General features: G+C 45.5%; 2 protein-coding genes across 2 annotated transcripts in view; one reads left to right on the forward strand and one right to left on the reverse strand.

Annotated features, from left to right (window-relative positions):
* The window catches only part of IGFBP7 (insulin like growth factor binding protein 7), a 99,658-nt gene extending 82,413 nt beyond the window's left edge, over positions 1 to 17,245 (forward strand). The window contains exon 5 of the mRNA XM_033915185.1: positions 12,840 to 17,245. Within this exon, the coding sequence (XP_033771076.1) occupies positions 12,840 to 12,859 (20 nt within the window). The 3' untranslated portion in view covers positions 12,860 to 17,245. The remainder of the gene's footprint in view (positions 1 to 12,839) is intronic.
* POLR2B (RNA polymerase II subunit B) overlaps positions 13,012 to 19,106 on the reverse strand; it is a 163,277-nt gene continuing 157,182 nt past the window's right edge. Inside the window, exon 25 of the mRNA XM_033915184.1 lies at positions 13,012 to 13,316. Coding sequence (XP_033771075.1) covers positions 13,227 to 13,316 — 90 coding nt within the window. The 3' untranslated portion in view covers positions 13,012 to 13,226. The remainder of the gene's footprint in view (positions 13,317 to 19,106) is intronic.

Below are 19,106 nucleotides of genomic sequence, written 5' to 3' on the forward strand. Positions count from 1 at the left end.
TACTTGCACTTTAGGCCAAGCCTTTGTTGAGATACTTGAGCAGAAAGGAGAGGATAGTTGAAATATAATAAACTCCTCAACTCTTCAAGCTTCTTCAAACATGAGCAATATCTGATATAGCTAAGATGGAGGTTTTGTGGACTTTTAGGAGGGTAGATATCACCACTGGAGATCCTTTGCAAAAGTCAGACCATGAAAGAGCCAAGAGGGATTTTCTGTCTGAACTAGCCTTGGCACAGCAGATTCTGATGTAGTAGAAGATGAAGAGGCTTTACTTTCATGAACCTTGTAAGGTCTGCATACAGCATATGTTAACCTGTAGCATATGTTAACCAAGGATAGCAGGCACGGAACCTGACATAGACAGTCAAAAAAGTATACCATCACTTTAAAAGTGTAAAACCACCTGTACCGTGCACGTGCTAGTGCCTTCCCACCAGATGTTGGCTCGTGAGACCTTCAATAAGAAAATTAAGAAGCCAACTAGGGGAAGAGGGAGGGTTGTGAGAATATCTGCCTGCTGTCCTAGGATAACACCTGCTGCAAGTAACTAAGCTTTATCTGAGGACAAGCAGGCAATATATTCTCACATGTAGGACTCCCTAGCTGCAAGGATCATGCCTCTGAGAAGAGGGTTATGGACACCTACCCATGAGCCTGGCAAAACTCAATGGATTGAAGGAAAGTTGGCATCTAAATGGAGAATAAATTTTGTAGAACTGATTGGTCGAACAGATTATTTCCAAATGATAACGGGATGTGAATGTATGAACTGAGGACCAGCTGTCTGCTTTACAGATGTCAATAGGAGTGGAATGTAGATGGGCTACTGAAGTCACCATTGCTTGTACTTTATATGTAATGGCATGGTTTTTCAGTGTCGGCATAGCCTGAGCAAACCTCACTCTGACAACTAACTCGTCAAAGACCACCATACACACCTGCCCGATTACTTAATGATTAGGATCTTCTCCTTTCCCCCCCTCTTCCCCCGCAGTACCCTCATTTCCCTTTCTTCTCTTCAAGTCGCCTAGAGCCTGTTTAGGTGTGCGCGACACACAAACATTAGATTAACATATACAATCCACTAGCCATGTGGAGATAGTTCTCTTGGCGACAGGAACTCTGTCTCTGTTAGGATTGAAAGAAAGGAACAGCTGAGTGGAAGTTCTGTGAGGCTTGGTGTAATCCAAGTAATAAGTAAGGGCACGTTTACAGTCTAATGTGCTGAGAGCAGCATCGCCAGGGTGAGAATGCAGCTTAAGGAAAAAAAAAAAAAAAAAAAGACAGGCAGAACTATGGACTGGTTGATATGAAATTCCACAATGATCTTGTGGAGGAACTTGGGATGAATGCAAAAAACTACCATTGTGGTAAAATGTTTAGAAGCATTAGTGAATAAGCAACTTTCAAGGTTCATCGTTTGTTTTTCCTGTCTACATGATACTCAGTTTGGGTTTCGACCCAAACACAGTGCAGAGTGGCTATTGCCAACATTAACAACTAAAGTTAAGCAATGGTTGAGTCAAGATTATCTATTTTGTTACAATTCGATATCAGTATAGTGTTTGAGTCAGTTAATCATATTTGGCTGATTAACAAATTGAGTGAGTTGGATATAGGTGGATCTGTGCAGTTATAGTAGTTGAGTCCCAGCACAGTGAGGGACAGTCACGGTCACATTGTTCTTTGCAAATCCAAAGGAGTTCCGTCTTGGAGGCATTTAGTTGTTGTTTGTTTATGGACATCCAGTTTTTGATTTCTGAGAGGTAGTTTAGGAGTTTTTGCAATCTGGGCGTCACGAGCTTTTCCTAGCGGTAGGTATAGCTGGATGTCATCTGCGAAGGAGTGAATCTGTATTTGATATTTGTGGGCTATGTCTAAGACAGGTCTAACAAAGATTGAATAGTAGGGGGGGATAGTAGAGCCCCCTGCGGAACACCATATTTGATCAGTTTCGGTTTTGACAGTACATCATTCAGCAAAACGCTTTGAGATCTGTTTTTCAGAAAAGAGGTGAACTATTGTAGCGCAGTATCTCTGATTCCAATTTCAGAGAGCCGTTCAATGAGGCAAGAATGATCAAAAGTATTGAACGCCGCACTGAGATCCAGCAGCACCAGAAGGACATTGTTTTCCTTATCCATGAGTTTCTAGCAGTCATCAATGATGTCAAGAAGGACGGTTTCAGTACTGTGGAATTTTCTGAATCCAGATTAGAAGACGGAGAGGGCTCCTTGTTTGTTGATGGAGTGTAATTGTTTTAATACTATTATTTTCCAGGATCTTGGAGACAAAGGGTAGGTTAGAGACAGGTCTAAAATTGTTGGGCACGTTAGGGTCAAGCGTGGGTTTCTTCAGGATTGGTCTGATGACTACCGACTTCCAGTTTGCAGGGGAGTACTGATGAGAGGAAGGATGCAGTCTGTAAAGGCATCTTTTACTGTCACTAGGAGGCTTGGTGGACAGGGGTTCAGGATGGAGCCAGAAGGGTGAATTGTGCCTAGTATTTCAATGATGTCGTCATGAGAGACTGTATTGAGTTTAGTTAGGTTCCCAGTTGTAGTTTTAGTTGTTTTGTCTGAGTTGCAGGGGGGATAGTGTCTTTAGTGTAACGGAGTCAAGGTGAGACTGTATTTTGTCTACTTTGTCAGTGAAGTAATCTGAGAGTGTTTCACTGTCAAGTTCACTGTTAAGATATTGATTGTTTCCTTGTGATATTGAGTATATTTTTTGTTAGCTTGGAAAAGGTTTTTTGATCTATTGGGAGTCTTTAAAAGTTGTTCAGAGTAGTACTTCTGTTTAGCCTCTAGGGTGGCTATTTTATATACTTTATGCAGATCTTTCCATTTGGATCCGTCACTATTTAGTCTGGATTTGACCATTTTTGTTCCACTCTCCTTAGACTAGATCTAGGATGTGGCCCACAGAGTGAGTTGGTGAGAAGACCATTTGATGAAGTCTGCCGGGGCTCCGGTCTCATGTGGGTAGCTTGTGAAGTTAAAGTCTCCAAATATGATGACTTGGTTGTATGTGATGGTTAGTTTGCTGAGGACGGTTAGCAGGTCATCTAAGACAGTCATTGGAGAGTGTGGTGTTCTGTATATCAAGGCGAAGGTTAGGTCTGTTGTGGCCCATTGAGAAGGTGAGGCACTCTAGTGCATCTAGTCTAGTGTGATAATATCTAGTCTAGTGTGATAATATCTATCGGTCTTGTGTTGAGGTTGGAGGTGTAGCTGCCATCATCAAGTCCACCTCTAGTGCTGGTGCATGAGCAAGCTATTGTGTGATACTCTGGTGGGCAAAGCATACCCAAGGTGGCTCCATAGGTTTCAGTAATTAGGAAGATGTCCCAGTTATTGTCTGTGAGGAGGTCATTTAGTATAGTATCTTTGTTATTTACAGACCTTGCATTTGCCAGTGCTATTTTGAGGTTATTAGGTGCAGGTGAGGCAGTGGTGGTGGGGATGGGTCTAAGGCAGGGGTGCCCAACACGTCGATCGTGATCGACCAGTAGCTCAGGAAGGCAACGCGAGTCGATCGCGGAGCCCATCCCGGGCTCTGTGATAGACTCGTGTTGCCGTCCTGATCTACCGGGCCGATCAGCCTTCCTCTCCAGTGTTCTCTCTAGGGCCTTTTAGCTGGGCGGTCCGCCCAGCTGTCATCTGCTGCTGCCGCCACTGCTGAACATTTAAAAAAAAAAAACGGCTTGAAGATTTCAGCCTGTAGCGAACTTATACTCCGTGGCTCTAACGTGTGCGTGCCGGCTTCCCTTCTCTTCCCTCCGAAACCAGAAGTTATGCCCGGGGGGGGGGGGAGAAGGGAAGCCGTCACGCACATGTTAAGAGCCCTGAAGCAAGCGTTCACTATGGGCTAAGGCGGGAGACAGGTTAGTGAAGCATTTGCTCTTCTTGCTGCCGGGTCCTGCCTACTTTCTGTTTCCGCGAAGGCAGGACACGGCAGCATTTCCCCCAATAGGTCGATCGCGATCTTGGGCCAATCAGCCTTCCTCTCCCCGACGGCAGAATTGACGTCGGGGAGAGGAATGCTGGTTGGCCGAAGCAGGGAGAGCTTGGGGCGTCGTCGGCTTTTGGGCCTGTTATTGGTGGCGGTTTTGGTCCTGGTCCCCGATGGCAGTGGCTTAGGGGAGGGCAGGGAGAAAGAAAGAAAAAGGGCAGGCAGGGAGACAGAAGGAAAGAAGAGAAACAGATAAAAAAGAAAGGGAGGCAGAGAGAGAGGAAGGAAAAGTTGGGGGAGAGAACGAGGTCTGGAGGAGAGGAAGCATACAGGCTAAAAGAAGGGAAGAAAGACTGGATGCACAGTCAGAAGAAGAAAGTGCAACCAGAGACTCATGAAATCACCAGACAAGGTAGGAAAAATGATTTTATTTTAAATTTAAATTTAGTGATCAAAATGTGTCTGAATTTATATCTGCTGTCTATATTTTACACTAAGGTCCCCTTTTACTAAACCACAATAGAGTTTTTTTAGTGCAGGGAGCCTATGAGCGTTGAGAGCAGCGCTGGGCATTCAACGCAGCTCCCTGCGCTAAAAACTGCTATCGTGGTTTAGTAAAAAGGGAGGGGGTATATTTGTCTATTTTTGTATGGTTGTTACTGAGGTGATAGTGCATAGAGTCATCTGCTTTGACCTCTTTGAAAAACCCTGGAATAGGAATGATAATTAACATTTTCTTTGCGTACAGTGTGCATTGTGGTTTTTTTTAATTTTATTGTTGGTAGATCATTTTGACTTGGTCATTTTAAAAGTAGCTTGCAAGCCCAAAAAGTGTGGGCACCCCTGGTCTAAGGTATCGGGGTCTGTGTGGTAAGGATTTCCTGTGGGTGAGGTGACAGATCACCATATCTACCCTGGCAATTCCTGTGATAACTGGAATGGGGGAGTACATGTTGATAATGAGAGTAATTTGTATGAGATAGGAGAACACAGATTGTGGCATAGGTATTATGAGGTAGTGTAATTTTGAATGACTGTGGTGGCTAGGTTGCACATTCAGCTTTTTTAAAATTTGGTTGGGTTACAGGTAGAGTGTGTTGGGGATGATTGGTGGGAGGGTCTAGGGCAGAGTGTGCAGGCTGGCTGTAGAAACTATCTCAGAGAGTTTCCTAGCAGTTAGAACTACAGTATTTCTCAAAAGGAGAGTCAGAATTTATACAGTTCACAGAGTAATCTGCTACCTAATTTTCAGAAGTTAGCCCCAAAAGAGGGGAGATAGGGGAAAGTTCTGGGTGCTGGCAGAAGCAGGTTATGACTGTAGATGCAGTCTACTTTGCTTGTGTGTTCAAAGTCATTTCAATGGACTGCAGGTTGGAGCTGATTAGTAAGTGGGGACAGGATGATTTTATTTTTGATACTGGGATTTCAGGGCTGCGATTTCAGGGCGGCAGAGAGCAGGACAGTCAGCAAGGATGAGAACGACTGGTCCTCATCAGTCGCTTCTTTTTGGAACGGCAAGCTCAGTCGGTGTTCCTTCTTCTGTTTAGTGAATCGCTGACTTCCTACTTATACAGGCAATTTCCCCTCATATGTGGATTGGATCATAGATTGATCACACAGCTGTTTAGTGAATCGGGTCAGGAAACCTTTGCAAAACCATTGGTACACAAATAATAAGTTTAGTGAATCTAGGCCTATGAGGTTGCTCCAGAATGTATATGGTCTCCTTAAATTTAGATGATGTTATAACCAGTTAAGCCTATTTTCCTAATTATTAAAATATTTGGGGAGATCTCCTTATCTTTCCTATGTCCCCCTCAGTACAAGATAGTGATCAAAGGAAGAGGTTATTGTTTTCCTTTTTGGATATTATAATAGTCCTTAGTATTTGTTAAATTTCTTATTCTCTGTATTTCCTGAACAAGTGGATACTTGTAAACTTATTGATAAAGCAAATAAAATTAAAATTAACCAACTGAAAGAAAAAGAAAATGAAAAAATGATTAAAATTAAGGGGAAAATGTAACAGGAAGGCACAAAATTTACAAATTTAACGCACTTAGAAAGATCCTAAAGAACAGCTTCTCAGCGCTACGGAAAACTGGAAAAAAACCAATGGGTCCTGCGAAATGTCGGGCAGGAGGGCACTGGCATGTACTTGGTGCAGGCGATTTTAAGATTTTTTAAGTGACAGTACACACTTAGACTGTCTGTGCTTGTCCTCGGATAAAGCACAGTTACTTACCGTAACAGGTGTTATCCAGGGACAGCAGGCAGATATTCTTTACGCATGGGTGACGTCACCGACAGAGCCCACGGTACGGACCTTTTTACTAGAAAGTTCTAGTTGGCCGCACCGCGCGTGCGCGAGTGCCTTCCCGCCCGACGGAGGAGTGCGTGGTCCCCAGTTAGTATAAGCCAGCTAAGAAGCCAACCCGGGGAGGAGGGTGGGACGTAAGAATATCTGCCTGCTGTCCCTGGATAACACCTGTTACGGTAAGTAACTGTGCTTTATCCCAGGACAAGCAGGCAGCATATTCTTTACGCATGGGTGACCTCCAAGCTAACAAAGAGGGAGGAGGGATGGTTGGCCATTATGAAAATAAATTCTGAAGTACAGATTGGCCGAAGTGCCCATCCCGTCTGGAGAAAGCATCCAGACAGTAGTGAGTAGTGAATGTGTGAACTGAGGACCAGGTGGCCGCCTTGCAGATTTCCTCAATGGGTGTGGAACGGAGGAAAGCAACAGAAGCGGCCATAGCTCTTACCCTGTGGGCCGTGACAGCACCGTCTAGTGACAGACCGGCCCGAGCGTAACAGAACGCGATGCAAGCTGCAAGCCAGTTGGATAGCGTCCGTTTAGAGACCGGTCGACCCAAACGATTCGGGTCGAAGGTCAGGAAGAGCTGAGGGGACAAGCGGTGAGCCCTTGTACGATCGAGATAGTAAGCCAGGGCACGCTTGCAGTCAAGACTGTGCAATGCCTGTTCTCCGGGATGTGAATGAGGCTTCGGGAAGAACACAGGCAAAACAATGGACTGGTTGAGGTGAAAGGCTGAGACCACCTTTGGAAGGAACTTTGGATGGGTGCGCAGAACCACCTTGTCATGGTGAAAAATAGTGAACAGTGGATCGGCAACCAGTGCATGAAGCTCACTGACCCTCCTGGCAGAGGTGATGGCAATGAGGAAAAGAACCTTCCATGTCAGAAATTTGAGCGAAGTTGTGGCAAGTGGCTCAAAGGGAGGTTTCATGAGGGCAGACAAAACCACATTCAGGTCCCAGACGACCGGAGGAGGCTTCAGAGGTGGTTTGATGTTGAAGAGGCCCCTCATGAATCGGGAAACCAGAGGGTGAGCCGTGAGAGGTTTTCCTAGGACAGGCTCATGGAATGCCGTGATGGCACTGAGATGGACTCTGATTGAGGTAGACTTGAGGCCTGCGTTGGACAGGGAGAGTAAGTAGTCCAGAACAGTTTCCACCGCTAAGGAGGTGGGATTGTGATGATGACGGAGGCACCAAGAGGAGAACCTGGTCCACTTCTGATGGTAACATTGGAGGGTGGCCGGTTTCCTGGAGGCGTCCAAAATGAGACGGACAGGCTGAGACAGATTTCCTGAAGAGGTCAGCCCGAGAGAAACCAAGCTGTCAGGTGGAGGGAAGACAGATTGGGATGTAGTAGAGACTGATGTTGCTGTGTAAGTAGAGTAGGAAACAGAGGTAGAGGAATGGGCTCCCTGGAGCTGAGTTGAAGTAGAAGGGAGAACCAGTGTTGACGAGGCCACCGGGGAGCTATGAGGATCATGGTGGCTCCGTCACTGCGGAGTTTGGATAAAGTCCGCAACATCAGAGGTAGAGGAGGAAAGGCATAGAGGAACCGATCCGTCCAGTCGAGAAGGAATGCATCCGGGGCCAGACGATGAGGAGAGAAGAGTCTGGAGCAGAACTGGGGCAGCTGATGGTTGTGAGGAGCTGCGAATAGGTCCATCTGTGGAGTGCCCCAGCGAGCAAAGATGGAGTGGAGCGTGGGAGGATCCAAAGTCCACTCGTGAGGTTGAAGGATGCGGCTGAGATTGTCGGCCAGGGAGTTCTGTTCGCCCTGGATGTAGACAGCCTTGAGGAAGAGACTGCGGGCCGTGGCCCAGGTCCAAATGCGAAGAGCCTCCTGACAAAGGAGGCGAGATCCGGTGCCGCCCTGTTTGTTGATGTAGTACATGGCAACTTGGTTGTCCGTGCACAGAAGCAGAACCTGAGGGCAAAGAAGGTGCTGGAAGGCCTTGAGAGCATAGAACATGGCTCGTAGTTCCAGGAAATTGATGTGATGGAGACGCTCCTGCGGGGTCCAAAGACCTTGGGTGCGTAGGTCTCCCAGGTGAGCTCCCCATGCATAAGGGGAGGCATCCGTGGTGATGATCATGGAATGCGGGGGCAGATGAAAAAGAAGGCCCCTGGAAAGATTTGAGGAGTCCAACCACCATTGTAGAGATCGCTGAAGAGACGATGTCACAGAGATGGGATGAGAAAGAAGATTCGAAGTCTGTGACCACTGGTTGGCCAGAGTCCATTGAGGTGTTCTGAGGTGGAGTCGTGCCAGGGGAAGCACATGTACCGTCGAGGCCATGTGGCCCAGGAGGACCATCATTTGTCTGGCAGAAATGGAGTGATGAAGGAGCACCTGACGACACAGGCGTAGCAGAGTTCGCTGACGATCGGAGGGGAGAAACGCCCTCATTAGTGTGGTGTCGAGAACCGCTCCGATGAACTGAAGTCGCTGTGTGGGAAGCAGATGCGACTTGGGGTAGTTGATCTCGAACCCCAGAAGATGGAGGAGAGAGATGGTATGATGAGTGGCTTGTAGCACAAGTGGAGACGTAGGTGCTTTCACTAACCAATCGTCCAAGTAGGGAAACACCTGGAGGTTGTGAGACCTGAGGAAGGCCGCCGCCACAATGAGGCATTTGGTGAACACTCTGGGAGATGATGCCAGGCCAAAAGGTAGCACCTTGTACTGATAATGGCGATGGTGCACCTGGAATCGTAGGTAGCGACGTGAGGATGGATTGATTGGGATGTGAGTGTAGGCCTCCTTGAGGTCCAGGGAACATAGCCAGTCGTTCCGAGAGAGATGAGGGTACAGCGTGGCAAGGGAGAGCATTCTGAACTTCTCCTTGACGAGACACTTGTTGAGGTCCCGGAGGTCGAGAATGGGACGTAGGTCTCCTGTCTTTTTTGGAACTAGAAAGTAACGGGAGTAGAATCCCCGGCCCCTTTGTTCCAGAGGTACTTCTTCGATGGCATTGAGTAGAAGGAGGGATTGGACCTCCCTCAGGAGGAGGGGGGTTTGAGTTGAAAGAGAAGCAGACTCTACGGGAGGATTGTCTGGTGGAAGAGTCTGGAAGTTGAGAGAGTAGCCGTGGCGGATGATGTTTAGGACCCACTGGTCCGATGTGATGACCTCCCAACGGCTGATGAAGATGTGGAGCCTGCCTCCGATCGGCTGAGGAAGAGGCAATGAGGGTGGAAGACTGGCTAAGCCCTGGAGAGAGGAGTCAAAAGGGCTGAGATGGTTTGGCAGGAGGAAGAGCCTTGGCCGGTTGATTCGACTGGGCACGAGCCTGGGTGTGCTGGTGTTGGCGGGCCCGCCTAGGTTGCTGTGGAGGTGGATTGAGCGGCCTAGCGGAGAACCTGCGTTGATATGAGGTTTGTGGCCTGTAAGGATGAGCCGGTGGAGCCTTTTTCTTAGGTTTTATGAGAGTGTCCCATCTGGTCTCATGGGCAGAGAGTTTTTGCGTGGTGGTATCCAGGGACTCTCCGAATAATTCATCACCAAGACATGGGGCGTTGGCTAATCGGTCTTGATGGTTGACGTCCAGATCAGAGACCCTGAGCCAGGCCAGGCGGCGCATGGCCACGGCGATGGCAGATGCACGGGAGGTGAGCTCAAAAGAGTCATAGATAGAGCGCACCATAAATTTTCTTAGTTGAAGCAGGCTAGAGACGTGCTGTTGGAAAAGTGGAACCTTATGCTCTGGCATGTACTTTTGCATGGCGGAGAGTTGCATTACCAGATGTTTGAGGTAGAATGAAAAATGGAACGAGTAGTTGTTTGCCCTGTTGGCAAGCATGGCATTCTGATAGAGCCGCTTGCCAAACTTGTCCATAGTTTTGCCCTCTCTGCCAGGAGGGGTGGAGGCATAGACACTGGAGCCCTGAGTCTTTTTTAAAGTGGACTCCACCAGGAGAGACTCATGAGGGAGTTGGGGTTTATCAAATCCTGGGATTGGTATAACCCTATAGAGGCTGTCCAATTTACGGGGGGCCCCAGGAACAGTCAGCGGGTTCTCCCAATTTTTATAAAAAGTTTCCCGTAAGATATCATGCACGGGCAACTTTAGGAACTCTTTGGGAGGTTGATCGAAATCTAATGCCTCCAGGAAAGCTTGTGACTTCTTAGAGTCAGATTCCAGAGGCAAAGACAAAGCACCCGACAACTCCCTGAGGAATTTAGAGAAGGAAGATTGTTCAGGTTTAGATGCGGTATCGGGTGCCGAAGGCTCTTCATCCGACAACGATGCATCCTCCTCGGTACCGGTAGGGGATTGTTCCCATAGGTCCGGGTCTCTGACATCGGTATGTGCGTGTCGAGAGACTGGAGTGGAAGGCTCGGCATGGTGAGTTTTAGACAAAGACTTGCCTGAGCGTACCGAGACGTTACCGGGTGATGTAGACCTGTGTCTGTCTCGGTCCCGAGAAGTACGGTGCCGGTCAGAGTCGTGGGGAGACCGGTGCCCTGCCCGGTCCCGAGGAGGATCGGTCGTCGTCAAGGCCATAGCCTCGGCATGGGAATGGAGATGCGGTGCCGAGAGAATGGGCATGGAGGAGTCCATAGGTACCGAGGGAGTGGATACCGGTTGGACGGTATGGGGCTCGGGCCGGTCTGGTACCGAGAGCAGCGGTGCCAAGATAGAGGGTAAGAGCTGCTTAAGTTGCTTGTGGAGTTGTTCCTGCAACTTGTCCTGGAGGATGGCCGCAATGCGGTCATCCAGGGGAGGCACCGGAACCACTTTTTTCTTCTTTGGTTCCATGGGTGCCGCTCTACACTCCGGCGATGAGGGGGCCGATGACGAGGCACTCACCGAAATCGGAGTGGAGCGTTTTTTGGCTCGGCGTGGAGCCGAAAGGACTGGTGTCGTCCCCGAAGTGGGAGGGCGCTCAAGGGTGGAAGGCTTCTTAGCCGGCTTACCTGGCGCCGGGGGCGCAGATGTCGACTCAGGCGGTGTCGAAGTGGTCGGTGTTGATTTCGACGGTGCCGCAGATGAAGAGGTCGAATCCATAGTCGGGCCGGTGCCGAAAAGTAGATTTTGTTGGATTTGACGATTCTTCAAAGTGCGTTTTTTAAGAGTGGCACAGCGGGTGCAGGAATCCGCCCGATGATCCGGTCCCAAGCACTGTAAGCACCAGTTGTGTGGGTCAGTGAGGGAGATCGGGCGTGCACACCGCTGGCACTTCTTAAAACCGGGCTGCGGGGGCATGAATGGGAACACGGCCTCCGCAAAATCAAACCCCGAGGCCTGGATCGTGCTAACAGGCCCTGCCGGGGCAGGAACGAAAAATAAAGCAAAAAGAAAGGAATTTTTTTTTTTTGTAATAGAAAGAAAAAAGCACCCGAAGGTGAAAAAATCGAAAAAAGAACGCGAGCGGGAAGGCAAAAGGAGTATTTCAACGACGTTGAAAAACACACGTCTTCTTCGCTCCGCGGAAACGAAGAAACTGGGGACCACGCACTCCTCCGTCGGGCGGGAAGGCACTCGCGCACGCGCGGTGCGGCCAACTAGAACTTTCTAGTAAAAAGGTCCGTACCGTGGGCTCCGTCGGTGACGTCACCCATGCGTAAAGAATATGCTGCCTGCTTGTCCTGGGATAAAGGAAGTTACATCAGAACTTGAAATAACTTCCTGTTTCTGGGTCAGGCATAATCAGTGACAGCACAGACATGCTAATGCTGACACCGCAGCCTCTTTCAGACCCAGAGAATCAGCAGGTCCCAATGCAGACAAGGTAATTTATGGAAGAAAGAAGGAAGAGCTTTGTTGCAAGGAGATTGGGTGTGAGAGTTGCTGTGTGGGGGGAAGGGTGCAAAGAGAATGAGAGTTGCTTGGGGGGAGGGGTACAAGAAAAGTGAGAGTTGCTGCATTGGGGGAGGGGTGCAAGGAGAACGAGAGTAGAGAAAGACACAGGGACAAATTTTTCCCTGTCTCTGCGGGAACTCATTTTCCTGTCAAGTTCTTTTCCTGTCCCTGCCCCATTCTTGCAAGCTCTGTCCTCATCTGCACAAACCTCAAACACTTTAAAATCATAAGTGTTCGAGGCTTGTGTGGTTAAGGCAGAGCTTGCAGGAATGGGGCAGGGACAGGGAAAAATTTGTCCCTGTGTCATTCTCTAAGAGGGGGAGAGAGAGGTGCTGCACTTGGGGAGGGCTCAAGGAGAGAGAGAGGTGCTGCACTCGGGGAGAGTTCAAGGAGAGAGAGAGGTGCTGCACTCAGGAAGGGGTTGGAGGGCAGAGAGAGGTCCAGTGAAGGGATTGAGGATAAGAAGGAGGAAACTGGATATGCAGGGTAAGTAGGAGAGAAAAGGAGACATACTGTCCTGGAGGCAAGAGAAAGGGGACTTGATAATACATGAAAAATAATAAAACAAGTGGTTTACGTATGCTTGATTTCAGGAATTTTCTTGTGTTTGTTGTATTTTTCTTAAAAGTATTTTACATATTAATCTTGATCAATCACTAACAGAATGCGATTAAAACTAGTATTACTATTAGGGCTGCAGGAAGAATTAAAATGTTCAGACAGCTAACAACTTTTTCTTTTTCTTTTTAACAGCTCAAGAAACAGAACTGTAAAAAAAATTCCTGGAACAACAAGCTTTAAGATTTTTGAAGAAAAAAGTGTTCTCACTTTGCAACTTATGTAAAACTTTTCTAGAAAGTTAGTTCTCCATTTAGCATCCAGATGCTATGCACAGTTACATGTACAAATGAATCTGATACACAACTTTATCTACAAAATTTTATTGTTCATATTTACACAGAGCAACAACACTTGCCCTACAAGGCCCTTTAACAATTAAGAGAAGCAGGACCAAATATTAAAATGTGCATCCTAACAGATATGATGATTCACTGTCATTTACTGACAGATAAATAAAAATACCACAGAAACAAGACAGATGGTGTTGGATAGTGGGTATGTAGAAAGGCCCCTTTGATGTTAAAATGACATCATACGTGGTGCAATGCTCATGGACATCAGTTCTTGAAACAGGAGTTTACAGGCATATGGCATTCTCACCAAGGAAATCTGAAAGTGAGTAGATATTAAAAAATCAGCAGGAATACCATTTCAGAAATGCTTCAGCTGGAAAGCAGATGAACTACTTCATTGTAATTATTGAAGAAGGAAGGATCTATTTCAAAGACTTCAATTAACTTTTTATCCCTGCTAAATGTTTCTTTAATTGAAAAAAAGAAAATAAATATTTCAAATACTATTACAGGGTATTTACATTGAAATAATGCACTTTTTGGACAGCTACAATAATTTATGAAAACCACTAAAGGGACAGAAAAACAAAAAAACATTTTCACTTGAAGGAAGGGGCATAAGGGCTGACCATATCAATTTGCTCTCTTCTTGAGCTTTTTCCTTTTCTGCACTCATTAGTTATTCTTTTCCTCTCCCCCCCACCCCATTTTTATTCTGTAGTCTGGCAAAAGCCCTGAATTATAGCATATCTTTCAAGGGCAAGATAGTTTCCAGAATTTAAGTCCGAGGTTTTACATGCTCTGGTTGTAGGTATTCTAGCTCACTTGTTCTCAAGCAGCCCCTAGTTCAGTCTAGTTTTCAGGATATCTACAATATAAATACTATATTTTTTGGTCCATAAGACACACTTTTACCACCCCCTGGTACCTTTATAAAACACCCTCGCCCCGCAGTATCTTTTTAAGTGCCCCTTAAACCTGGTGATCCAGCTGTGTATGTGCCAGCACAAGCAGGCTGTCTGCACTGCTGCCTGGGACCGCCCCGCTTTCAGAATGGCTGAAATCAGTTCTCACGAGTATTTTAAAAGGAAGGGTGGGTGTGCGTGCGTGCCGTGTTTTAAAAAGTAGTACCGTTGGGGGAGGGGGGAGAGGAGGAAAAAATTGTTAGTCGGCTGGGACGGATCCCTCCTGTCCCAGCCTACCACTAGACTACCACAGGTGAGGGGGGTGGTAGGTGACAGGGTGCAGAGCCTGGCAGGGAGTGAGGGAGGCTGGGGTGCACAATTTGGTTCAGAATGTTTTATTTCTTGTTTTCCTCCTCTAAATCTGGGGTGCATCTTATGGTGGAGTGCGTTTTATGGAGCAAAAAATACAGTACATGCAACTCGTTCTGGATATCCTGAATACTAGTCTGGCCCTAGGGTACTTGCAAACCACTGCTCTAGTGCAAACTGTTGCCAGATAATTCATGAACATTAACACATATCCCAGCCAAATACAACATCAATTTCATTTTCAGTTTAGTCACACTACCCTGCAATTTACAGCAGCAATTCTACTAGTTGACAGTACTGTTATTTTTACCTTGTGAAATGTATTGAGTCAAAAAAAATGTCACTATCTGGAAAACATGGGTAAATGCAGCAATTTTATTCTTGAAAGGAAGATTTTCTTTATTCCTTAAATGGCTTTTGTATTTTGCTTCCAGGCAATATTTCAAAATACAGTGGTACCTTGGTTTGCGAGCATAATTCGTTCCAGAAGCATGCTCGTAATCCAAAGTACTCATATAGCAAAGCACATTTCCCCATAGAAAACAATAGAAGCTCGGACGATTCGTTCCTCATCCCCAAAACATGTACCGGTAGTAAGTAGACGCAGAAGAGGGAGGGTTAAGTGACTTTGCCCAGAGTCACAAGGAGTTGCAGAGGAAATTAAACCCAATTCCTTAGCCAAGCCAAAAGGAGCCGGAACAAACGAGAAGACCGACTACTATACCTCCCTCATCGCCCGGCTCACCTCCTTCACTTCCAGCTCCTCCAGCGTTGGGAGCACCACTGTCACCTGCGAAGTCCTCCGTCACGCGTCACCCACTAGCCGGCTGCCAGCGTCTCCGCCTCTAACAGCCACCGGTCCTCCAGTGGGGTCCTTTCTAGTCAGCGGTCACCTTTTTAGCAACCCAACACCTGCCTGAGTTCGGGAAAGTGAGTCGAGCGGAGGATTACCCTTTTTATGGTGAAACGGCAGTGGTCCCGAGATCTGTTTCAATTGCCGGTGCCCCGCAGTTAGGCGGGAAGCAGCCGAATAGGCGCACGCGTGTCTGGCGGGAGGACGGGAATCTGCGCCCTGGCGTTCTCAGACTCCGGCGATGTTTGAGTCAGTGGTGGTGGTGGATGTTTGCCTTTTGTGCCCTGGTAGCGTTGCTGCAGACAGAGAAAGGAAAAGTAGACACCAACTGGCAGAGGCTCACGGGTGGCGTGTAAGTGCTCGTTTACCGAAGCAACGCTCAGTTTGCGAGTCACAGTTTGCTGGAGTGTTTTGTTTGTCTTGCAAAACACTTGCAAACCGAGGTTTGACTGTATATCCATGAAAGCAGTAATAAGAAATATTATAACCAAATATTTCAGCAATATCCTTCAATCCCTGGACGCAATTTATTGTAATTGATTCATTTGTTAGAATGCTATGTGTGACATCACAGCCTCAATGAATCAGTCAGAATTATAAACATAAGAACAGCCATTCTGGGTTAGACCAATGGTCCATCTAGCCCCAGTACCTGGCAGAAACAAATAGCAGCAACTTTCCATGCTACTGATCCTAGGCAAGCAATGGATTTCCCAATGTCTGTCTCTCAATATCAGATTATGGACTTTTCCTCCAGGAACTTGTCCAAACCTTTTTTTGAACCCAGCTACGCTAACTACAATTACCATATCCCTCTGGCAATATAGTTCCACAGCTTATCTGTTCTTTTGAGTGACATACGAGACATCTAAAATCCATTCAGAAATTCACAGAAAACAAGGGATTTAAAACAAGAGGGCAGCTCAATCACAAATCATTTGTTAAAGGACTAATATTATAGCTGTACTGTACAACATAGCTCTTTACAGTGAAAGCAGTTGACCAAATGTGACCTCTGCCTTTATTTAACTGACAAACTATAAAAGACTTCCTGAATCAGTAACTAGACAAATCAATGTAAACTCATATTTTATCAAGATAAGCACAGCTCCTTATTTGGATACAAAGCTACATCTAAATACCTAAAATGCCTCATTGAAATCTCAAGCATGCAAACTAAAAATGAAGAAGCCAATTTGTTTTTTCTAACAGAGCACCAGCAAATTTGTAATTACACTCTGGATTTAGTAGTAAAAATGTACAGCTCAGTCCACAAAGAAACAGCTGGCCCAAAAATGTTTCTTTCCAAATTCAAAGCTTCAAATAAACTATCAATTTCTCAATAAAGGGAGCTAAAAATTACCACTCAACACCAATAAAATAACTTTCATAGATATACACCTTCAAAAGGTCAATAAAAGCTCCAACTACATATAGTCTCACGTATCCAGATGAGATATTGCTCCTCTCCCTCACCACTCCGTGCCTGGACAGTACATAAAGAAGCAAATGGAGAGAGCACCATTTCAAAGCCATCACCTCCATATTCTGCATTTTGTGGGAACTAATTATTAATTATAAAAATATAAGCTTGATGAAGGAGAAGAAAACAAACATACAGGTGTTTCTTTCATCATACCTGATCAACTTTCGATCCATAGATCTAGTACCTTCCTTCTTCCCATCTCTTTCTGACTCCCCGAATCTACCTGATCTACTCTACTTTCTCTGTAAATGACCAGAGATCTTCTTTTGTAACCCATCTTCTATAACTCTTTTGTAATCTGCCTTGAACCGCAAAGTAATGGCAGAATAGAAATCTCTAATGTAATGTTACTGTTTTATATTTAAAGTGGGCCTAAATATTCCTTTATACATATACATATATATATATTAACAGGATATAACAATCACTATAGAGAAAATATAATTGATGTAATCTCTTGAAATTTAATGCAATACTAATATTTTATTTAATTCTGAAGTTAATGTGCTTGGTAAGTGAGCTTTGGTTTATTAACTGGTTAAAAGATCAAAAGAAGCCTTATTAGACAAGTTGTATAACCATGATAGTATGGAAGAAACTAATAAAAGATTTCATGGCATTATTGAAAATTTCTTACCTGTTGACAAAATAATTTGAATGTATTACCATTACCTATCATCACTATATCAGTTAGCTACCTTTTGACTAGAGCGTACAATAAGTAATGTCACTGAGAGTCAACATCTAAGTTACAAAAAACCTACCAGATCTTTACAGGTAAGATACAGACCAATTAACAAGTCCAAGATTTCACATGCAAAACTAAATACAGCTGGCCTTTGATCACATGTAGATTTTGTCGTTCTTCTTTTCAGCTGGGCTCTTGGAATAATATGGTGAAATTTAGACCTTGCCTATTAATTTTTTTTATCTTAAGTTCTGCCAGACCAATCCATACAAGTGGATTATGTCCCCCTGCCCACAGATGCAGCCAGATAAAAAGCTCAGAGCTGATTTATTTCCCTTATGAGAGACTGAGGCCATCAGCTAATCAGTATATAAAGTTAACATAACAAAAAGCAATTGTTATCTTTTGGGTTTCCAATTTACCTCCAAAGCCAAGCCTGATGGAGTAAAAAAAAAAAAAAATTTCACTTCATGGTCACTAAACTAGAAATGAGAATATTGTACACTAAGGATATAACTTTATACAAGCTACCTTCAGAGTAAGATACATACAACATGCACACTGTTAGCTTTTTGAATTTGATGACAGTCACTGATCTCCATGACTTTCAAGGGGGTGGATTCTGGACTGGTCTGGCAGGACTCGCATAAAAGGAAATTAACAGGTAAGTCCAAATTTCACCTTCCTGATCAATTATGCCATGCCAGATCAATGGGATGTACCCAAAAGCTCTACCCATTCCCCTTAACTGTATCTATGGCATCCTATTTGTCTGTTTAGATTGAACAGGGACTGTCTTCTTCATGACTCTGTACAGTGCTGCATACTTCTGGTAGCGCTATAGAAATAATTAGTAGTAGTACCCAGACCGAGCAGGAAGAATCCACAATAACTCATGTAGTACCCCCAAACCTGCATATTCACACAGAAGCATGCATGTCATCATCTGGAAAAACAGATTCTAACTTTACCTATAAAGAATTCCTGTACTTTTGGGAATTGCCAAGTCTTTTTGGCTTGATCCAAGGTGATCATAACCTTTTCTCCTCCAGAAAATCAATGCCTTAAAAAAAGACTAATGTGCCTTATTAGGATTTCTCAATAGATCAAAGACCTATCAAAAAAAAACCTGGCCATCTACAAATATCTCAAAGGAGACCAAGAACTGATGACAATGGCCACCCCCTGCCCTTGCCTAGGGCAAGGGCAACTTCATTATCAGAGGCGATAATGGCTAATTCCACCAGAAGTGAAAACACTACTCTTGGAAGGGGTAGAGTGCATAGGCATAGAGACACTCTTTTCTTTAAAATGACTCAAGGCGGCTACCCTTTGCCTTAAGTCCTAGAAACAGCATCTAACACACCTTGAGAAGAATGACGAATTGAGCTCTCAGGGCTAAATTCAGTTCCAAACAGAAGTCTTGTATGCTTGATTCTCTGGAGGAGAGCATCAAGGATGCTTCTGTAACACTCCTAGAGCCAAGTATCTGCCCTCAGAGCTATGAGTGTCTTAATCCTAAATTCTTATGGAGGAAAAAGTGAGCAAACAGATCCCTTGAGGGATATAGTGTCTCCCCAAAAACCAATCTTATTTAGAATTCTAAGCCCCTTTAGCACTACCAAAGCTTATACAACAGAATCTCAGTTATCCTGCACCCATGGGGATTGGTGGATGCTAGATAACTGTTTTTTCAGTTGACTGAGAGGACTATGTTAGAACACAGATCTCAATTCCCCTCTCCCTCCCAAAAGCACCAGCATGGCAGCAATCCTGAGCCACAAAGCCCTCCTCCCCCAAGCCCC

Source organism: Geotrypetes seraphini, chromosome 1 (assembly GCF_902459505.1).
Source record: "Geotrypetes seraphini chromosome 1, aGeoSer1.1, whole genome shotgun sequence".
Classification (NCBI taxonomy): Eukaryota; Metazoa; Chordata; class Amphibia; order Gymnophiona; family Dermophiidae; genus Geotrypetes; species Geotrypetes seraphini.